Here is a 16,869-nt window from a genome sequence, read left to right on the forward strand (position 1 = left end):
CGTCCCCTATGCTTCAGCCATAGGTTCTATCATGTATGCAATGTTGTGCACTAGACCGGACGTTAGCTTGGTCATAAGTATGGCAGGCAGGTTCCAGAGTAATCCAGGAGTGGATCACTGGACGGCGGTCAAGAATATCCAGAAGTACCTAAAAAGGACTAAGGAGATGTTTCTCGTGTATGGAGGTGACGAAGAGCTCACCGTAAAGGGTTACGTCGATGCAAGATTTGACACAGATCCGGACGACTCTAAGTCGCAGACCGGATACGTATTTATTCTTAATGGGGGTGCGGTAAGCTGGTGCAGTTCCGAGCAAAGCGTCATAGCAGATTCTACATGTGAAGCGGAGTACATGGCTGCCTCGGAGGCGACTAAGGAGGGTGTCTGGATGAAGCAGTTCATGACGGATCTAGGAGTAGTGCCAAGCGCACTGAATCCAATAACCTTGTTCTGTGACAACACGGGTGCCATTGCCCTAGCAAAGGAACCACAGTTTCACAAGAAGTCCAGACACATCAAACGACGCTTCAACCTCATCCGCGACTACGTCGATGGGGAGGACATAAATATATGCAAAGTGCAAACGGATCTGAATGTAGCAGACCCGCTGACTAAACCTCTTCCACGGGCAAAGCATGATCAACACCAGAACTGTATGGAGGTTAGATTTATTACAATGTAATTCGCATGATGATGTGAGGGCTAGATTATTGACTCTAGTGCAAGTGGGAGACTGTTGGAATTATGCCCTAGAGGCAATAATAAATATTGTTATTATTATAATTCCTGTATCAAGATAATCGTTTATTATCCATGCTATAATTGTATTGAATGAAGACTTATATACATGTGTGGATACATAGACAAAACATTCTCCCTAGCAAGCCTCTAGTTGGCTAGCCAGTTGATCAAAGATAGTCAGGGTCTTCTGATAATGAACAAGGTGTTGTTGCTTGATAACTGGATCACGTCATTAGGAGAATCACGTGATGGACTAGACCCAAACTAATAGACGTAGCATATTGATCGTGTCATTTTGTTGCTACTGTTTTCTGCGTGTCAAGTATTTGTTCCTATGACCATGAGATCATATAACTCACTGACATCGGAGGAATGCTTTTTGTGTATCAAACGTCGCAACGTAACTAGGTGACTATAAAGATGCTCTACAGGTATCTCCGAAGGTGTTCGTTGAGTTAGTATGGATCGAGACTGGGATTTGTCACTCCGTGTGACGGAGAGGTATCTCGGGGCCCACTCGGTAATACAACATCACACACAAGCCTTGCAAGCAATGTGACTTAGTGTAAGTTGCGGGATCTTGTATTACGAAACGATTAAAGAGACTTGCCCGTAAACGAGATTGAAATAGGTATGCGGATATTGACGATCGAATCTCGGGCAAGTAACATACCGAAGGACAAAGGGAATGACATACGGGATTATATGAATCCCTGGCACTGAGGTTCAAACAATAAAATCTTCGTAGAATATGTGGGATCCAATATGGGCATCCAGGTCCCGCTATTGGATATTGACCGAGGAGTCACTCGGGTCATGTCTACATAGTTCTCGAACCCGCATGGTCTGCACACTTAAGGTTCGACGTTGTTTTATGCGTATTTGAGTTATATGGTTGGTTACCGAATGTTGTTCGGAGTCCCGGATGAGATCACGGACGTCACGAGGGTTTCTGGAATGGTCCGGAAACGAAGATTGATATATAGGATGACCTCATTTGATTACCGGAAGGTTTTCGGAGTTACCGGGAATGTACAGGGAATGAGGAATGGGTTCCGGGTGTTCACCCGGGGGGGGGGGGGGAACCCACCCCGGGGAAGCCCATAGGCCTTGGGGGTGGTGCACCAGCCCTTAGTGGGCTGGTGGGACAGCCCAAGAAGGCCCTATGCGCCATAGGAAGAAAATCAAAGAGAAAAAAAAAGGGAGGTGGGAAAAAGGGGAAGGACTCCTCCTTCCAAACCTAGTTGGATTCGGTTTGGAAGGGGAGGACTCCCTCCCTTGGCTCGGCCGACCCCCTTGGGGGTCCTTGGACCCCAAGGCAAGGCTCCCCCTCTTCCCCCTATATATACGGAGGTTTTAGGGCTGATTTGAGACAACTTTGCCATGGCAGCCCGACCACATATCTCCACGGTTTTACCTCTAGATCGCGTTTCTGCGGATATCGGGCGGAGCCCTGCTGAATGTAGATCACCACCAACCTCCGGAGCGCCGTCACGCTGTCGGAGAACTCATCTACCTCTCCGTCTCTCTTGCTGGATCAAGAAGGCCGAGATCATCGTCGAGCTGTACGTGTGCTGAACGCGGAGGTGCCGTCCATTCAGCACTAGATCGTGGGACGGTTCGCGGGGCGGATCGAGGGACGTGAGGACGTTCCACTACATCAACCGCGTTCACTAACGCTTCTGCTGTGCGATCTACAAGGGTACGTAGATCGAATATCCCCTCTTGTAGATGGACATCACCATGATAGGTCTTCGTGCGCGTAGGAAATTTTTTGTTTCCCATGCGACGTTCCCCAACATTATGTCCCCCTCCACGGCTCCCTTCCCAGATCCGCGTGGGCAAGCCCAGCCAGGCGCTCATCGAATGCCAGGGGCCGGACCAGCCCCGCCTAGATGCCGCAGATGGGAGCTACAGACCCGGGCGGATCTGGCCGGACTCGCACGAGCACGCAACCGCCCAAAGTGGATCCTCTCACGGCCGCCGCACCGCAAACCCCTGCCCTGCTCGTCAGCGTGCCATCACCTGGCTTCCCGCCGCCGAACGAAGAATGCGCCGCCGCGCCACGGCCCCCGCTCCATGGGGCACGAGCGGGTGGGAAGAAGAGGCCCCGCCACCACTAACACCAGCCGGGTCGGGCGGCGAGGAGGGAGGGCGGAAAAGGAAGGGGCAGAGGCGCGGTGATTAGGGTTCCCCTCGGGTCGCTCCCGAGAGTGACACGGGAGGGGACTCATGTAAGTTCCGCAGAAAAGGGTCTTCACTCCGAGAACTCCTACTCAAGTTAGCAACACAAGGCAGGCATATTGTATGCAGTACACCCTGGGAGGGTAACTAGTGAACTAGATCAACCAAAAAATAACGATCAAGGAGTTCATATTTTGATAAAAGACTAGCAAAAAGGCCCGTACGTTGCAACGGGAAAAATAATTATAATCTGCAATGATGATGATCACATTATGTCGGGGTGCTGATCCTCAAGACCTAAGTTGGGAGACTTCCCGTATGCTATGGAGATTCGCAGACGGTCATGTGTAGCGGTGACGACGACGGTGCGTCCTCGGCTCATTCCGGTGGATGTGGCACTTCAATGGCCCCTTAGGGACTTTGTAGTAATTATTTATCTTTGTGGGGAGCTATTTTGTATCTTGTTGGATTTATTAATAGATTTTTGGGCCTGTTCGCAAAGAAAAATATGATAAATGATGTTGCACAAAAAATAAAGGTGGGGTGATTTGTTTGTGTGCTCAAGGTGTTTCTAAAAATCTTTATGGACACAATTTTAAACAATATGAAAATCAAATTAAGCCATTTGTTTACATAAATGGCGAAGGAAATATATACAATAGGCAACCTAAATCTAATTTCACAAACAAGCAACATGGAAGATAATAGCATATTTAAAATCTACATATTTTTCTGATGGGTTTTTCTATGTAATATGTTGGATTTAGAATTGATATTTGAATAGCATATTTAAAATCTACATATGTTTCTGATGGATTTTTATATGTAATATTTTTAAATTTATAATTGATATTTAAAAGATATAAATATTTAAAAAGGTATTTTAATCTGCCAAGAAAATTATTCTCGCCCAATACAGTCTTATGGATACATAGAGAAAAGGGGTAAAAAAATAGTGAAGGAAAAAAGATGGTGGTAGCTGGGATCGAACCGCGCTCTACCGTGCATGAGAGAGAGGCGTTAGCCACCTAGCTGCCCATGTGCCTGTGATTTATTATGAAATTTTTGTATATATGAACCAAAGAGGATGGCTAATGTTTCAACCCAAACCGTTTTTCTACTTATCCGTGACATGGTGGGTAATTATTTGCAACTTCGGGGGCAATCTCATGACGGACGATAGAAGCAATATTTGCTTTATTATTAATAGCAAAAATACCCGTACGTTGCGACGGGAAGAAAAAGTCACCACTCATACACACCATCAAGACATCAGTAAATCTTTTGAAATCTTTGACGATGTAACATGACAAATAACATGTTAAGTGGTGTTGCGCATAAACAATGAAAATGGAATGATTTTTGAAGTATACTCAATATGTTTTAAATTGACTGAACAACAAAAATATCTACCTAATAGGAGATATCTCATTACTCATTTTTTGCCATTCCTCCTCGTGACGCCCAATAAATACTTGCAGTACGATGAAAATAACATCGTACATTTTTTGTATACATCAAAAAGTTTTGTACTGAAGATGTTTTTAATTTATTAGATAACAAAAAATATCTACCATTCCTCCTCGGAGATGCCAACAAATACTTGCAGTGCGATGAAAATAACAAAGTACATTTTAGTTATTAATGATAGCATATTTTTATCTTTCTTTCTTTGGTATATTTTTCAGGGTTTATGTTATTTTTTGCTTTCTTTGTTTTTTTATACACCAAGAATAATTTTTATATACAGGATTAAGATTTTCCAAATATATAATTAACATTTTTGATAACTTATATTTGTATGTCTATTTCTCTCAAATACACCATACATTTCTTGTATACACCCGTTTTTTAATATATTTTATGTCTACTTATATTTTAATATATTTTGTGTCTATTTTTGTCATATATATTGTACATTCTATAATTTGTATATATATTTATGTCTACTTGTTTTTGTTATGTCTGCTTTTCTCTTATACATATAAGTTGTTTTATATACACATTTGACAATTGGAAAATACATGATTAACATTATGTATATACACAATTAACATTTGGTAAAATATTTTTTATGTCTACATTCTCCATTAACATTGTACATTCTTGTATAGTTAACAAACAATAATATGTACACATTTAACATATTCCAGTTTCATGGTCGACATTTTTTTAAACATATAGTTTTTTTGCCTAGTTTTCCTATACACATTCAACATTTCTTGTATACATCATGATCATTTTTAATACACACATTTAACATTGTCCAAATACATGATTCTTGAAAATTTATAATTTTTTACGTCTACTTTGTTCTATACACATTGTATATTTTTTGTATACATCAGAAACATTTTTATGACACATTTAACATTTTTAAATGCATTCTTATCTTTTTTAGAAAAAACCGAAACTTGCATTATTATTTTCCTAATTTTAATTTCCATATACATGATTCTTGAAAATTTATAATTTTTTACGTCTACTTTGTTCTATACACATTGTATATTTTTTGTATACATCAGAAACATTTTTGTGACACATTTAACATTTTTAAATGCATTCTTATCTTTTTTAGAAAAAACCAAAACTTGCATTATTATTTTCCTAATTTTATTTTCCATATACACTACCCATTTGCTTGTATAACAATGAAAACATTTTTTCGAGACAAGTTTAACATTTCTTTAACGCATAATTAACATTTTTTAAAAATTTACATATATATTATTTTTAATAGAAATATTCAGAGGTTTTTCGAAATAAAACAAAAAGAAAGAAAACCCAAGTCTAAGAAACCACAAAAAAAAAGAGGAAGGCCCATGCTGTGCCGGGCCAATTGGGCAGCTGTCAATAATGGAAGCGAAAATGTAGAAGAAAGAGGAATGGGAGTTCATTGCAATTCGTATTTAATGGATATTTATTGCAATTCGTATGGTCGTCGGAAAGAGAGAAAAAAAGACAGTGCATTACAGATTAAATTTGCATAAAAAATAATATTTAAGAAGTATTCAACAGCTAAAAATAACATCCTAGATTCTACACATTTTTTCAATCAAATTTCATATATAACATGTTAAAATCAGACTTACGGTTTAAAAGATATGGATAATTTTGTTTTAGATAAAATATGGATTGATTAACTGAAAAGTCAGGGTTTTTTTGTTAAAACAAAAAACATTTCGGCTGACATAAATAGGAACGGCGGGTTGATTACCTGAAACATCAAGGAGTTTTCTGTAAAGTGCAAAAAACTGTTCGGCACCGACTAAAAGATGGACCGCGGGTTGATTATCTAAAACAATGAGGACTTTTCTATAAAAGGACAGAAAACGGTTCGTTCTGACTTAAAGTTGGACTTCGGGTTAATTAACGGAAACTACGAGGACTTTTCTACAAAATGACGGACGATGGGCGACAGAAGCGCTGCGCGCTTTATTATTATGGGAGATTAAGGAAAGAAAAGGCAGTGAATCTGCTCCTCAAAAAAATCTGCTCCCCCGTATATGGAATATTTTTCTAATAGAACATGTACATAAATCTTTTTCTACCACAAAAAAAGGTACATAACCCATTTCATTCACACATATAGGACGCAGCAGAGATACATCCATCAGCATTAACCACATTCTCCCCCGCAAAAAAAACATTAACCACATTCTAAAATGGCTTGTAAACATCCTATGGCAGCCGTGTCTGTTTTTTAACTTTACATTTGCGCTTAATGTAAAGGAAAATACAAGATGTACATATCCACTTGCTTGGAGCCTTCGAGTAAAATACACAGATTAATCTAATTTACAACGCTGTGTGTGTATACTCTCTCTCCCTCTATCTTTCTACATTGTATAGGAGCAGACACTTTACACAACTAACTCCTTCTAGAACAGAGAACTCGATCGTAAACAATGTATACTTGTGTACTTTACACATGTTGCCGACACACAGGGCATGAACCGTGGCCACTGAGCCATTTGTCCACGCAGAGCTGATGAAATACATGGGAGCAATTGGGTAGTCTTCTCGCCGTCTCACCGGCTACCATATCCTACAATATCAAGAAGCACACTACTAAGAAGAAGCACACTACTAAGATTTAGGAGATTGAGAACAAATGAAAACAAGGTTACTAGAAAATAATAAGAGATTTTAAGATGCTCCCTCTTACATCCTATTCCCTCAGTTTCAAAATACTTGTTGAACTGAAACCACGACAAGTATTTTGAAACCGAAGAGTAGTGGTAAGAGAACATTTAATCTTAGCCCTTGATTTATCAATGACATTTTTGACTATTCAAATATGGGTAAGTAGAACAAAATTTAAAAAATATTACCAACATATTTAATGGTTTTCTTTCCAGACAGAGACTTCCCATTCGTCAGAAAAGTTTCTATCTATAATATGAGGCGTGTGATACGCATCGGGTGATGATAGTATTGGATCAGTTACCTCCGCTGCCTTTGGATGACGTGCACGATAGCCCTTTGATCTCATGCGTGTATCCATAATTTGCATAGAAATCTTTGCAACAAGCTCATTTTCACAAATCTTTGCAACATAGCTCATGTTGCACAAGGCTTTGCAACAAAGGACATGTTGCATAACATTGTCGCCATCGCAGTATAAGAATCTTTGCACCAGCTGACCTTATATTGCAGAAACCTATCCGTTCCATATCCAAATCCTTAAGCCTCTTGGAGCCAAAGGTTGTCTCCGTCACTGTTACCATAGATGGCGAGCTAGAGCTGGACTACGATATGCCCGGCGGCGCGAACACAAGTGCTGCGCGACACAACGATGTTGGAGGAAGACGGGAATGAGCGGGAGAGGAGAGAGACGATGAAGGAGGCTGAAAGACCGCGGTAATTGTTTCACTTGTCGGTGGCCATTGCTGCTCCTATCTTAGTCATCATCGATCGCCGCTGCGGAGATCCAAACGTTGTCGTCGCTGCTACGTGCCGATTGGCCCACCAACATTTTTGTCCTAAAAAAACTGACAAAGAAATTGGAAAAGAAGAGAGAGAGAGAGACCATGCTACCTTTTGGCCCAGGACAACCCAACCAACTCGCCCAAGTGAACTACGCCAGGTCTAGCCCACGTTCATCAATTGTCGTCTTCCTTAGCTCGTCGACTACCCACGCATTGGTACGCGCCATCGTTGGCCAATGTCTGTCAGCTGCGACCACATTAGCTTGAGGACGGTTACTTAGCGACGATGTCAGACCCCTGGACAACCCCAGCTAGCTTTCCCTCTCTTCCCCCACTCGCTCTCCTCCCCACCCGCATCTGAGAACTCCCGTCATCACGACCTTCGCCCTCGCCGTGGCCATCATCATCCCATTACCGTGAGAAGCTGTCCAAGAGATGCTCACGCCTCGACTACGTCGCCTCATAGGATTACCTCGAGCAGGACCGCCCCAACGCGATCGGATCGACCGTCTTCCTCATTTGCCACCACCGGAGCACCATCATCAATTTGTCTCCCCTACGCCACTAAACCACAAATGATTCTATCTGTTGTGCTCATGGTTCCCCTACGATGACGCACAACCCCCTAAGCCACTGGATCCGTGCCCACCTGCTCGGATCCGTTGAGTACCGTCGTTGGGCATCGCCAAACTCATCATTGCGGCTCATTACGACCCCGTCTGTACATGCCAGTCAATGTGCATTGTCCCACTCATTTGAACTTTATCCCCCACCAACCAAATGGTGACGGAAGATGAGATTTCGTCCGTCGTGGTAGTAGTATTGGTCATGGGAGCATGTTGCCATTTAAACAATGCATGGGTCATTAACGTGGTGGACCAGGTAGCCAGCTAGTTAGATTAAACTAATTAAACTATTAAACTATGTATATTTCTTAGTTGACTTAGATTTTGGTATAGTTGATCTAAAATAAATTGCCTATGACAAGTGGGCCTAATCCCTACGCTTCTTGCACTAAGTAGAAAGACTTGACGGAAATCTCCGGTTGGGTTGGTCCTACCAAGAAAGGCATGGGAGTGGAGAGGAAGAAGTGAAAGACCGGTTACCAATAAATATCACTCACTGCATACTTTATATAGTTATGTATTCATGATGGACTGCATGCTCTAGTGTTGAATCAGCTATAGAACCTAGGATGCTTGGTTACAATTCTGAATCCGCTATTTTCACTTTGTTGAATCATAATAAAGAATACCACTCTCTGATGATTTTGTCAGCATCCAACTGTTCTTGAATTGGTGCTGACAATTCATCACGAAATAAATAACTCACTAAGTCGGGATCGGTAACTAATAAAATAGTATTACTAACTAATACTAATATATAGAAATAGAGTTTGATCCTCGCTCATGATGAATGCTGGCAGCATGCTTAACACATGCAAGTCGAGTAAGAAATGGTGTTTCCAGCTAAGAACGGATGAGTAATGCATAAGAACCTGCCATTGGGAGGGGAACAACAACTGAAAATGGTTGCTAATACCCCATAGGCTAAGGAGCAAAAGGATAAATCTGTTCAACAAGGGGCTCACGTCTGGTTAGCTAGTTGGTGAGGCAATAGCTTACCAAGGCAATTATGACAGTACGGGAATCCCCGTAAGCCTACGGGGCACCTCACTCTCAAAGCATGGAATGCTTCTCACACCTTGGATCCCTCGTCATACACTATGGCTATGTGTTTTTACTTTCCTTTTCTTTTTTTCCTATGGATGAGGGGCCCATCTGTAAGTTAAAGTGAGGGGATAGAGTGTCGTTTCATTAAAAAATTCCGGACAATGGGACCCACCCGTAAGTGCCACATAGAGACAGGGGTAAAATGTCCACCAAACGCCGTGTAGACGGTCAAAGCCCTTTGACTGGATGGTAACAACACAAAATGGTATTTCTATAAGGGCACATAACGGCAAAGGGACAAATTTGAGAACACTTCGAAATTAGAGGTAAATTTGAGTAGTGGCTTTGAATTAGGGGCACAAATAAAAAAAGTCTCCTAAAATAACCTAACAAATTTAAGAAAACAAGTTGGATCATATTCAAAGTTTGAACATAATTTGCATAAAATGATCGATATTTCGATCGATTAACTAAAAGCTACAAGAAGAAAAATACTAAACCATATACCACACAACCACCTCGTATGCATGGTGGTCCTGCCCTGCTGCACCACCTTCGCCGTTCGTGCCAACGTAGTTATCGTTCTCCCTCCAATGGTGGAAGGACAGCGAAAGGGCGTCGGAAGGTCGTGACACCCTTTTGCGATGACTGCATGGCGCTCACGGAGGATCCGCTTGGACTCCTCCTATGCGGTGGAGAGGGCCTCCGTGGATAGAGCTTGCCCTTTTCGGAGTTGGCGGAGGAGTTCCTAAATGACTACTCCTCGTCGATCTCGACGAGCTGCTAGTCAAGGCGGTGGCATCGATGAGCAACCTTCTCTACGATGGTGACAGAGCAGTCGATAGCCCATGCGACGGCTAGGTACGGGTCATTGCGGACCCATTCTGGCGCCGTGTTGGACTTCATGAATTTGGAACGGTGAGCGACATTGCGTCAATCATACCACACATGTTGCCTCACCGTGTGCTCCTTGTCGGACACGAGGGCCCTATAGCCCGAGGGACCTTCGTAAATGCCTCCTCCGAGGGAATGGAGGATGCGGCCCTGCACCTTCATGATCACGGGCGGCAGCTCCTCCTTTACGGGGCGACGGTTGTGGCATGGCGGCAACACGGGCGTACTAGCTTTATACCTGGGGTGATGTGGACTCGTCCTTGACGCGTCGGATCCAGTGTGCAAATGCGGGATCATCCCTTGACACGGCTCCGATGTGGAGGATGCGGTTGTGCGGCATGGATGCAGGATTTCTCCTTCAGCCGTGGGAGTGGCAACACAGGCTCCCGCTTCACAAGGACGCACAGCGGGGACGGTTGCTACTCCATAACGCATAACGGCGATGCTATCGTCGGGCCCATCTGATGGAGCGAGTGCTCCGTCATGATCTCCATCTAACGGCGGATTATCCATCCCTTGGAGCGGCCTCCACGAGGAGATGGGGCCACTAGTATGGTTCCTGGTCCTTCTAGTTGCTGAAGGAGATGACTTTCTCCTCCTTCATGGAGGAGCCCGCTGCCATGGATGCCGATGGACCTAGAGAGCAAGGGCGGCGATGCCAACATCCGCTTGATGATGAACTACCACCGCCTCCGCCTGCTGGCGTGTAGAACCATGACTTCGGCATCTCCACTTGGCTCAAGGAGGAGGAAGGCTTGGGGAACGGGCTCAGGGATGGGGAGGACGGATGTCTGCATCACGAACACACAACTTAAATAGCCACGTCCAGGTGAAGGGTCGGTTAGCCCGTTGCAATGCGGCGTAGCGGTCGGAGTTGGTTTCTCGGGATATGTTACCCGCATAGAAGCGGCAACGCCCGAGAGGTCACGTCCCTCAGTTCCCTCCTCCCATCCGGTCACATCGCGTGACATCAATATCAGCAGATGCATGCTCTCGACAGACATGAAGATGGCGCTGCAAGCGACGCGGGCTTTCAAATGAAAGCGCAACAAAGGGGGATGCCATTTTTGGATGGGCCATAGTCATCAGAAGCGAGCGTGGCATCGACCCGGCCGTCCGCCAAGCCCCCCATCCCCCTCCCCTTTCTCGGGTTTGCGAAAAAATGTGTGTTCAGACCGGCGGTAACATAACGTATCTCAAGATAAATTTATTTATGCATCAAATAGTTAAAGACGAGAGATGTGCTTGTGCATAATATATTACTGTAACATAACACATCCAAAACAAAATGAGTCTACGTCTGAATAAGTTAAGGATTGCATATGATACCACGCTTATGTTACTATCCATGAAAATAGTAACTTAGACTATAGTCTAAAATAATTTTGACTATGGCATCCATCTTACCCCACGAGAGGTAAGAGCATCTCTAGCACACCTTGTATAATCGTCGGAATCATAAAACTCCAGCGATTATACGAGTTTGGGCCGTTTTAACTGCTAGAATAGACACCGTAAATGAGGCCCGGCCCGTAATTTTTTTGCGGTGGCCCGTAACTAGACCCCGCGACCACTATATATGTGGTTCGGCAACTGGATACGGGTCCGAACCCTATCCCTCTGCCGTCGCGAATAATCCCCACTCCGCACCGCCGGCGCCTCAGGTTCGCCGCACGCGCCTCCAATCCGCCGCCTAGCCGCTCTAATCCGCCGCCCAAGATGGCCAACTCCGGTCGCCGAGGCAACCACAACCCCGAGAAGGTGCTTCGCGTTAGATCCGACGCCGCGCGGAAGCGCGCCGTCCTGCGGTACACGTGCTAGGGTCTGTCGCCGCCGTCGTCGCTCCTTCGTTGCGAGACAGAGGAGTACGACTACACGTGCGGCTGCCTCTTCTCCAGCATCTCCTCCGAGGCGTCGAGCTTGCGCTCGCCCTCCTCCCTCCCACCGGTGAAGAGGGAGCTAGAGGAGCTCCCTTCGGTGAAGATGGAGCTGGAGGCCGAGACGGGACCGGAGCGACGTGCCTGGGGCATCGTCGGACTGGAGGACTCCCCCCCCCCCGGCGGAGGTAGACACCCTTATGCCCGCACTGCTAGCGCGCAGTGCGCGGGAGGCGGAAGAGCACCGGCAGCGCCACCGGAGGGACGAGGAGATCGACACAGCGCTCTACGAGCAGGGTGTCCCGTTGTCCCTCGACTTCAGCGACAAGGTTGAGGAGTGGTGCCGTTAAGCCACTGCGTAGGAGCTCATGTACGTCGAGCTCTCCTACTCCGATGATGACAACTGAGCGCTGCCACATCTATTACCGCACGCGCTCCGGTGAGCTCAATTTTGTGTAGTGTACTCCCTCCGCAAACTAATATAAGAGCATTTAGAACACTATTTTAGTAATCTAAACGCTCTTATATTAGTTTACAGAGGGAGTAGTATATATGATCATGTAGTATGTGATGAACTATGAATGAGTGTGGTTGCAATATTTTCCGTGAAAGCCTTTTTTTAAATTATACATTTTCATATACGGGGTTTATTCTGCAGCGCAAGATTTCGCCCCGTAAAACCCCTCTTTGTCGAACTGTAAATGACTTTTGCAGGTCGTAAAAATACGGAATCCGCTAGAGATACTCTAATAGTAACATTATCCATCACATCGTGAGAAGTTAACGGCCATATTCGATTGTGAGCATCTTAGAACAGCTCAAAACAATGATGAAAAAGGAAAGATCATGATAGAAAACGACATAAAGCAACTCCCAGCGGCATTGCATTTATTAGCAGGCAAAAATTGGTATGAAATCCGATAATGGCAATTGCTTTTAAAAATCTAACGAAGACATAAACGTGGTAGTTGTTGCACCGCGCTGCATTCATTGCCCGATCGTGGTATTGTAGTGTCACAGTGAAGAAAACGGTTTGGTCCTAGGCGAGTATTTTTAGAGTACTATAGGTGAATTTTGTTACAGAAGGCTCCCTGAACCTTAGTCTTTAGCACAATGTTTCGTCTTGAATTTGGCACCAGATAGATCATCACTGACAACCAGCTGGAAAATAGAAACAACTACCTTGTGGTCGACAGGTAGGTACTATGCTACGGATCTCCAGCACACTGATCAACATACAACCACCTAGTGGTAAAGTACCAAGTACTCAGCTATGGATGTCAAGAGAGTGATCTATCTAACAACCATTTATGACCCAGTGGTACATAGCTTAATTTTTGCTCCCTTGTACAACCTCGGTCCTGAACTAACTGTCGCTGAAATAAGTGTATCTAAGAAGTATGAAATCACATAACCTCGACATAATGCAGTTCTTCTACTGCTAGTTTTTTTTTGGCGCTTCTGTAAAAAAAAGGAATGAAATCGACACTGCGTCTGCCTTTTCCGTTCGTTTTTTTTTTGTCTTGAACAAAATGAAGGGAAAACTACGCACGAGAGGTTCGGATGATAACTGTACCTGTAGACAGATGGCACACGACAGGTTTTCACCCGATTTGCCCTGAGTCTGAGCCTCATCAGCCACCACGTAGTGTGGTAGTTTCTCCAGTGCCTCTCGCGAAAGCCCTCTAGACGAAATGTCTCCGAAGATGTCGTACACATCATCGTGCCCAAAATCCGGTATGCTGAGCTGTTGATGAAGAAAAAACCAATCTAAGTTCAGCACAGATGCAGCAACAACGCATGACGGGACCGCCATTGATTGTCTGAATCCAACAACTCCCTTTTTGCAGTGCTGGCCATTCAATCTGATTTAATTCTTTCACCAAATGCAGCATACACTTGACAAGCAACACTCATATATACATCACCATCGGTGTGGTGCCATTTCTCTCTCCGTTTTGTGGCAAACGTTGTCATAAACGATAATGAGATTGATAATATGGCAATTGGAGCTGACCTGCCAACGGTACGCCATATGTGCTGACGATCCAAGCTGCTGTTGCACAAACCGGGCATGCAGGAGCTGCTCTATGAAATCTGCCTGAACAAATGAATTAATGGACTTTCTTAGAGGCGCGTCGATCTACCAAATAATGATACCTCGTATAGTTAAGGGAAATATGTGGTTGAGCTCGGGTGTAGGTTCACCCACACCCACACCAATTTTGAATATTATGGAACTAAAGTAATGAGTAACAACATATGTCCGACAATTAATCGAAGGAAAACCCGACAGTATATGGCGCATCAAAAAGACAAGTGGTAGCAAATATGTATAAATATAAAAACACAGAATTCGCCAAATGGCACAAAATTATGGAACTGATTGTGGCATAAGGCATCCAGGCCAACAAGCACACATATCAACTTGGGAAGACATTATGGAACTGATTGCCACAACAAATTATCTGAAATTCCGAATTCTGGTAGCATCAAGGCCTCAAGGGGGTGAAAGAAGCTTAATGTTACTGACCATGGAGGAAGTGCCGAGCCGGTCCGAGCACCAGTAGGCGCGAGACGCCTCGAGAACCTCGATGGAGAGGACGGCCCCGGCGATCGCTCCCAATCCAGCTCCCCGCAGAACGCCGCTGTCGGAGGCTCTGCCCGCCAGCGCGCCGGTGACGGCTCCGGTCAATGCTCCAGCTTAATAACACACCACAAAGCATGCGTCAATCAGAACACATTCTCGGGGCCATGGCGAACTGTGCGTGCCCAACAAGAACGGCCGACGAGAGCACGCGAGAGAGGAGGAGCTGCCAGCAATAAATTACCGAGAGCGAAGAGGCCGGTGAGCGCGCCGGAGATGACGCCGGCGATCAGCCGTGGGAGGTACACGGCGTCCACGCCGCGCTCCTCCAGCCACTCGCCCGCGGGCGCCGGCTCTCCCGCCGCGGCAACCTCCATCGACGGCCTCCACGAGGATCGGGGGGAGAGGTACGGGTTTATTTTTGGCGCCTCGGCTCGTTGGAGCGGGCGGCGAGAGGAGAGGCTCTCCGGGAGAGGAGGGCCACGACCACGAGGCTAGCTAGAAGAGATCGGCAGCAAAAGGGTCCAGCTTTAGCAGCTTCGGCGAGGGGCTTCCCGTGAGGCGATACTGCTCGGGAGCCGCTTTTGCGACGTCCATGGCCTCGCTTTCCACTGTGCTTTCTGTTCCTCTCTGTGTTGGTAGCGGCTTCTTTTCGGGGCAGAATTTAGGCACACTCCAAGCAACACATCTCGTGCCAGCTCTTCTTACTTTACTTCACCTCGTGTGTGTATTTTCTTTTTCTTTTTCTTCCTGTGTTTGAGTTGGAGCCCATGTCGTGTAATGATTGGTACGGATGGAAGCTTCTGACGCTGTTGCCGGGTTTTCTTTTCTTGTGTTACAAACTTGCAATGAAAAGACTCGGGACTCTTTGATTTAAATGAAAATTTTGTAGGAACTTTGAAGGATGAAATTTTATACATATTTCTTTTTTTTGAAGCCCTTTGGTTTATAAGAATGGGTTTGTGTTCCTATGTAGGATAGGCTTGCCTCATGGGCATGGCGGGTGGGCCACGGGCCAGGGTGGGCCCACCGTCATGGATTCTTTTCGATTACGTCCACATGATGTTTCTGATGAGGACGGATTCGTCTGATAGTGTCAGTGACAATATACCAGAATGGTTCACACGCGTGAGGCTCCTACGTAGGGCCTACCCATTTACGTCGTGTTGTTTGGCTCACATGAGGCGTGTGCGAGCGGGCGCAATGTTGTTTGCCTCGTGTCCGACCTTATCATGTCTACCATGATGGTTTCTTTACTCAGATGTCGATCCGTTTTTTTTCCTTTTCTTCCCTGGTATAGTGTGTTTTGCTTGCATCCTTGCATGGTCGTTGCTTGATCCGCCCCAGCATCCCTTTTTATGGGCCGGTTGGTGGTGAACCCAATGGCTTGCGTGTCGAGCACGCACGGTTCATTTTCTCGTGGTGTTGTGGGGTTCTGCGTGCATGTATCCTATGCAGATAACCGGCCAGAGGATGGCTGGCAAATAAAAAACGATTGGTGATGGACCTAGTGCAGACCAGATGTCTTGTAGTCGGGCGCACGGGGTTGATCTACCGGTCGGTGTTGCGTTCGCTGCGCTATTTCACTTATGTGTTGGTAGTTGGGTGTGCTATCCAGCTGTGTCGGTTCAACTATTGTAAATGCTTTTCGACCATGCCTTGCCCGTAGGTATCAGGCGAGCCTACGATGGGACGTGCAACCTCTCATATAGTAGCCCGTATCGGTATTTCACTAGTAGAAAATAGGCCTTTGGTCCACTTGATGAAATCCCATTAATCCTGGTTCACTTAAGAACCGGGACCCATGAGGGCATCGGTCCCGGTTTGTGAGGCCAGGGCATCGGCCGGGCCTCGTGGGCCATTGGTCCCGGTTCGTCTGGCCCCTTTGGTCCCGGTTCCAGACACGAACCGGGACCAATGTGCCTCGCTCCTGGCCCACAATAATTGGTCCCGGTTTTTGGCTGGAACCGGGACCAAATGTT

The 16,869-nt window shown here is 45.4% G+C and overlaps 1 protein-coding gene across 1 annotated transcript; it reads right to left on the minus strand.

Moving 5' to 3' along the window:
• Positions 1 to 6,488: 6,488 nt before the first annotated feature.
• On the minus strand, positions 6,489 to 15,570 carry LOC123405154 (NEP1-interacting protein-like 2). Its single transcript, XM_045098956.1, has 5 exons — positions 15,132 to 15,570; positions 14,834 to 15,003; positions 14,318 to 14,401; positions 13,877 to 14,047; positions 6,489 to 6,973 (listed from the first exon to the last, which is right to left on the minus strand). The coding sequence occupies exons 1-5, from the start codon at positions 15,262 to 15,264 to the stop codon at positions 6,851 to 6,853; spliced, it is 681 nt and encodes a 226-aa protein (XP_044954891.1). The 5' UTR covers positions 15,265 to 15,570; the 3' UTR covers positions 6,489 to 6,850.
• Between the last annotated feature and the right edge of the window lie 1,299 nt (positions 15,571 to 16,869).

Source organism: Hordeum vulgare, chromosome 6H (genome assembly GCF_904849725.1).
Source record: "Hordeum vulgare subsp. vulgare chromosome 6H, MorexV3_pseudomolecules_assembly, whole genome shotgun sequence".
NCBI classification, from domain to species: Eukaryota; Viridiplantae; Streptophyta; class Magnoliopsida; order Poales; family Poaceae; genus Hordeum; species Hordeum vulgare.

Coding starts and splice junctions, on each gene's coding strand:
- LOC123405154 (XM_045098956.1), bottom strand. CDS start 15,264: ATGGAGGTTGCCGCGGCGGGAGAGCCGGCGCCCGCGGGCGAGTGGCTG. Junction 15,004..15,131: donor CACCGGCCTCTTCGCTCTCG/GTAATTTATTGC, acceptor TGTGTTATTAAG/CTGGAGCATTGACCGGAGCC. Junction 6,974..13,876: donor CGTGTGCCATCTGTCTACAG/GTACAGTTATCA, acceptor TTGATATTGTAG/GATATGGTAGCCGGTGAGAC.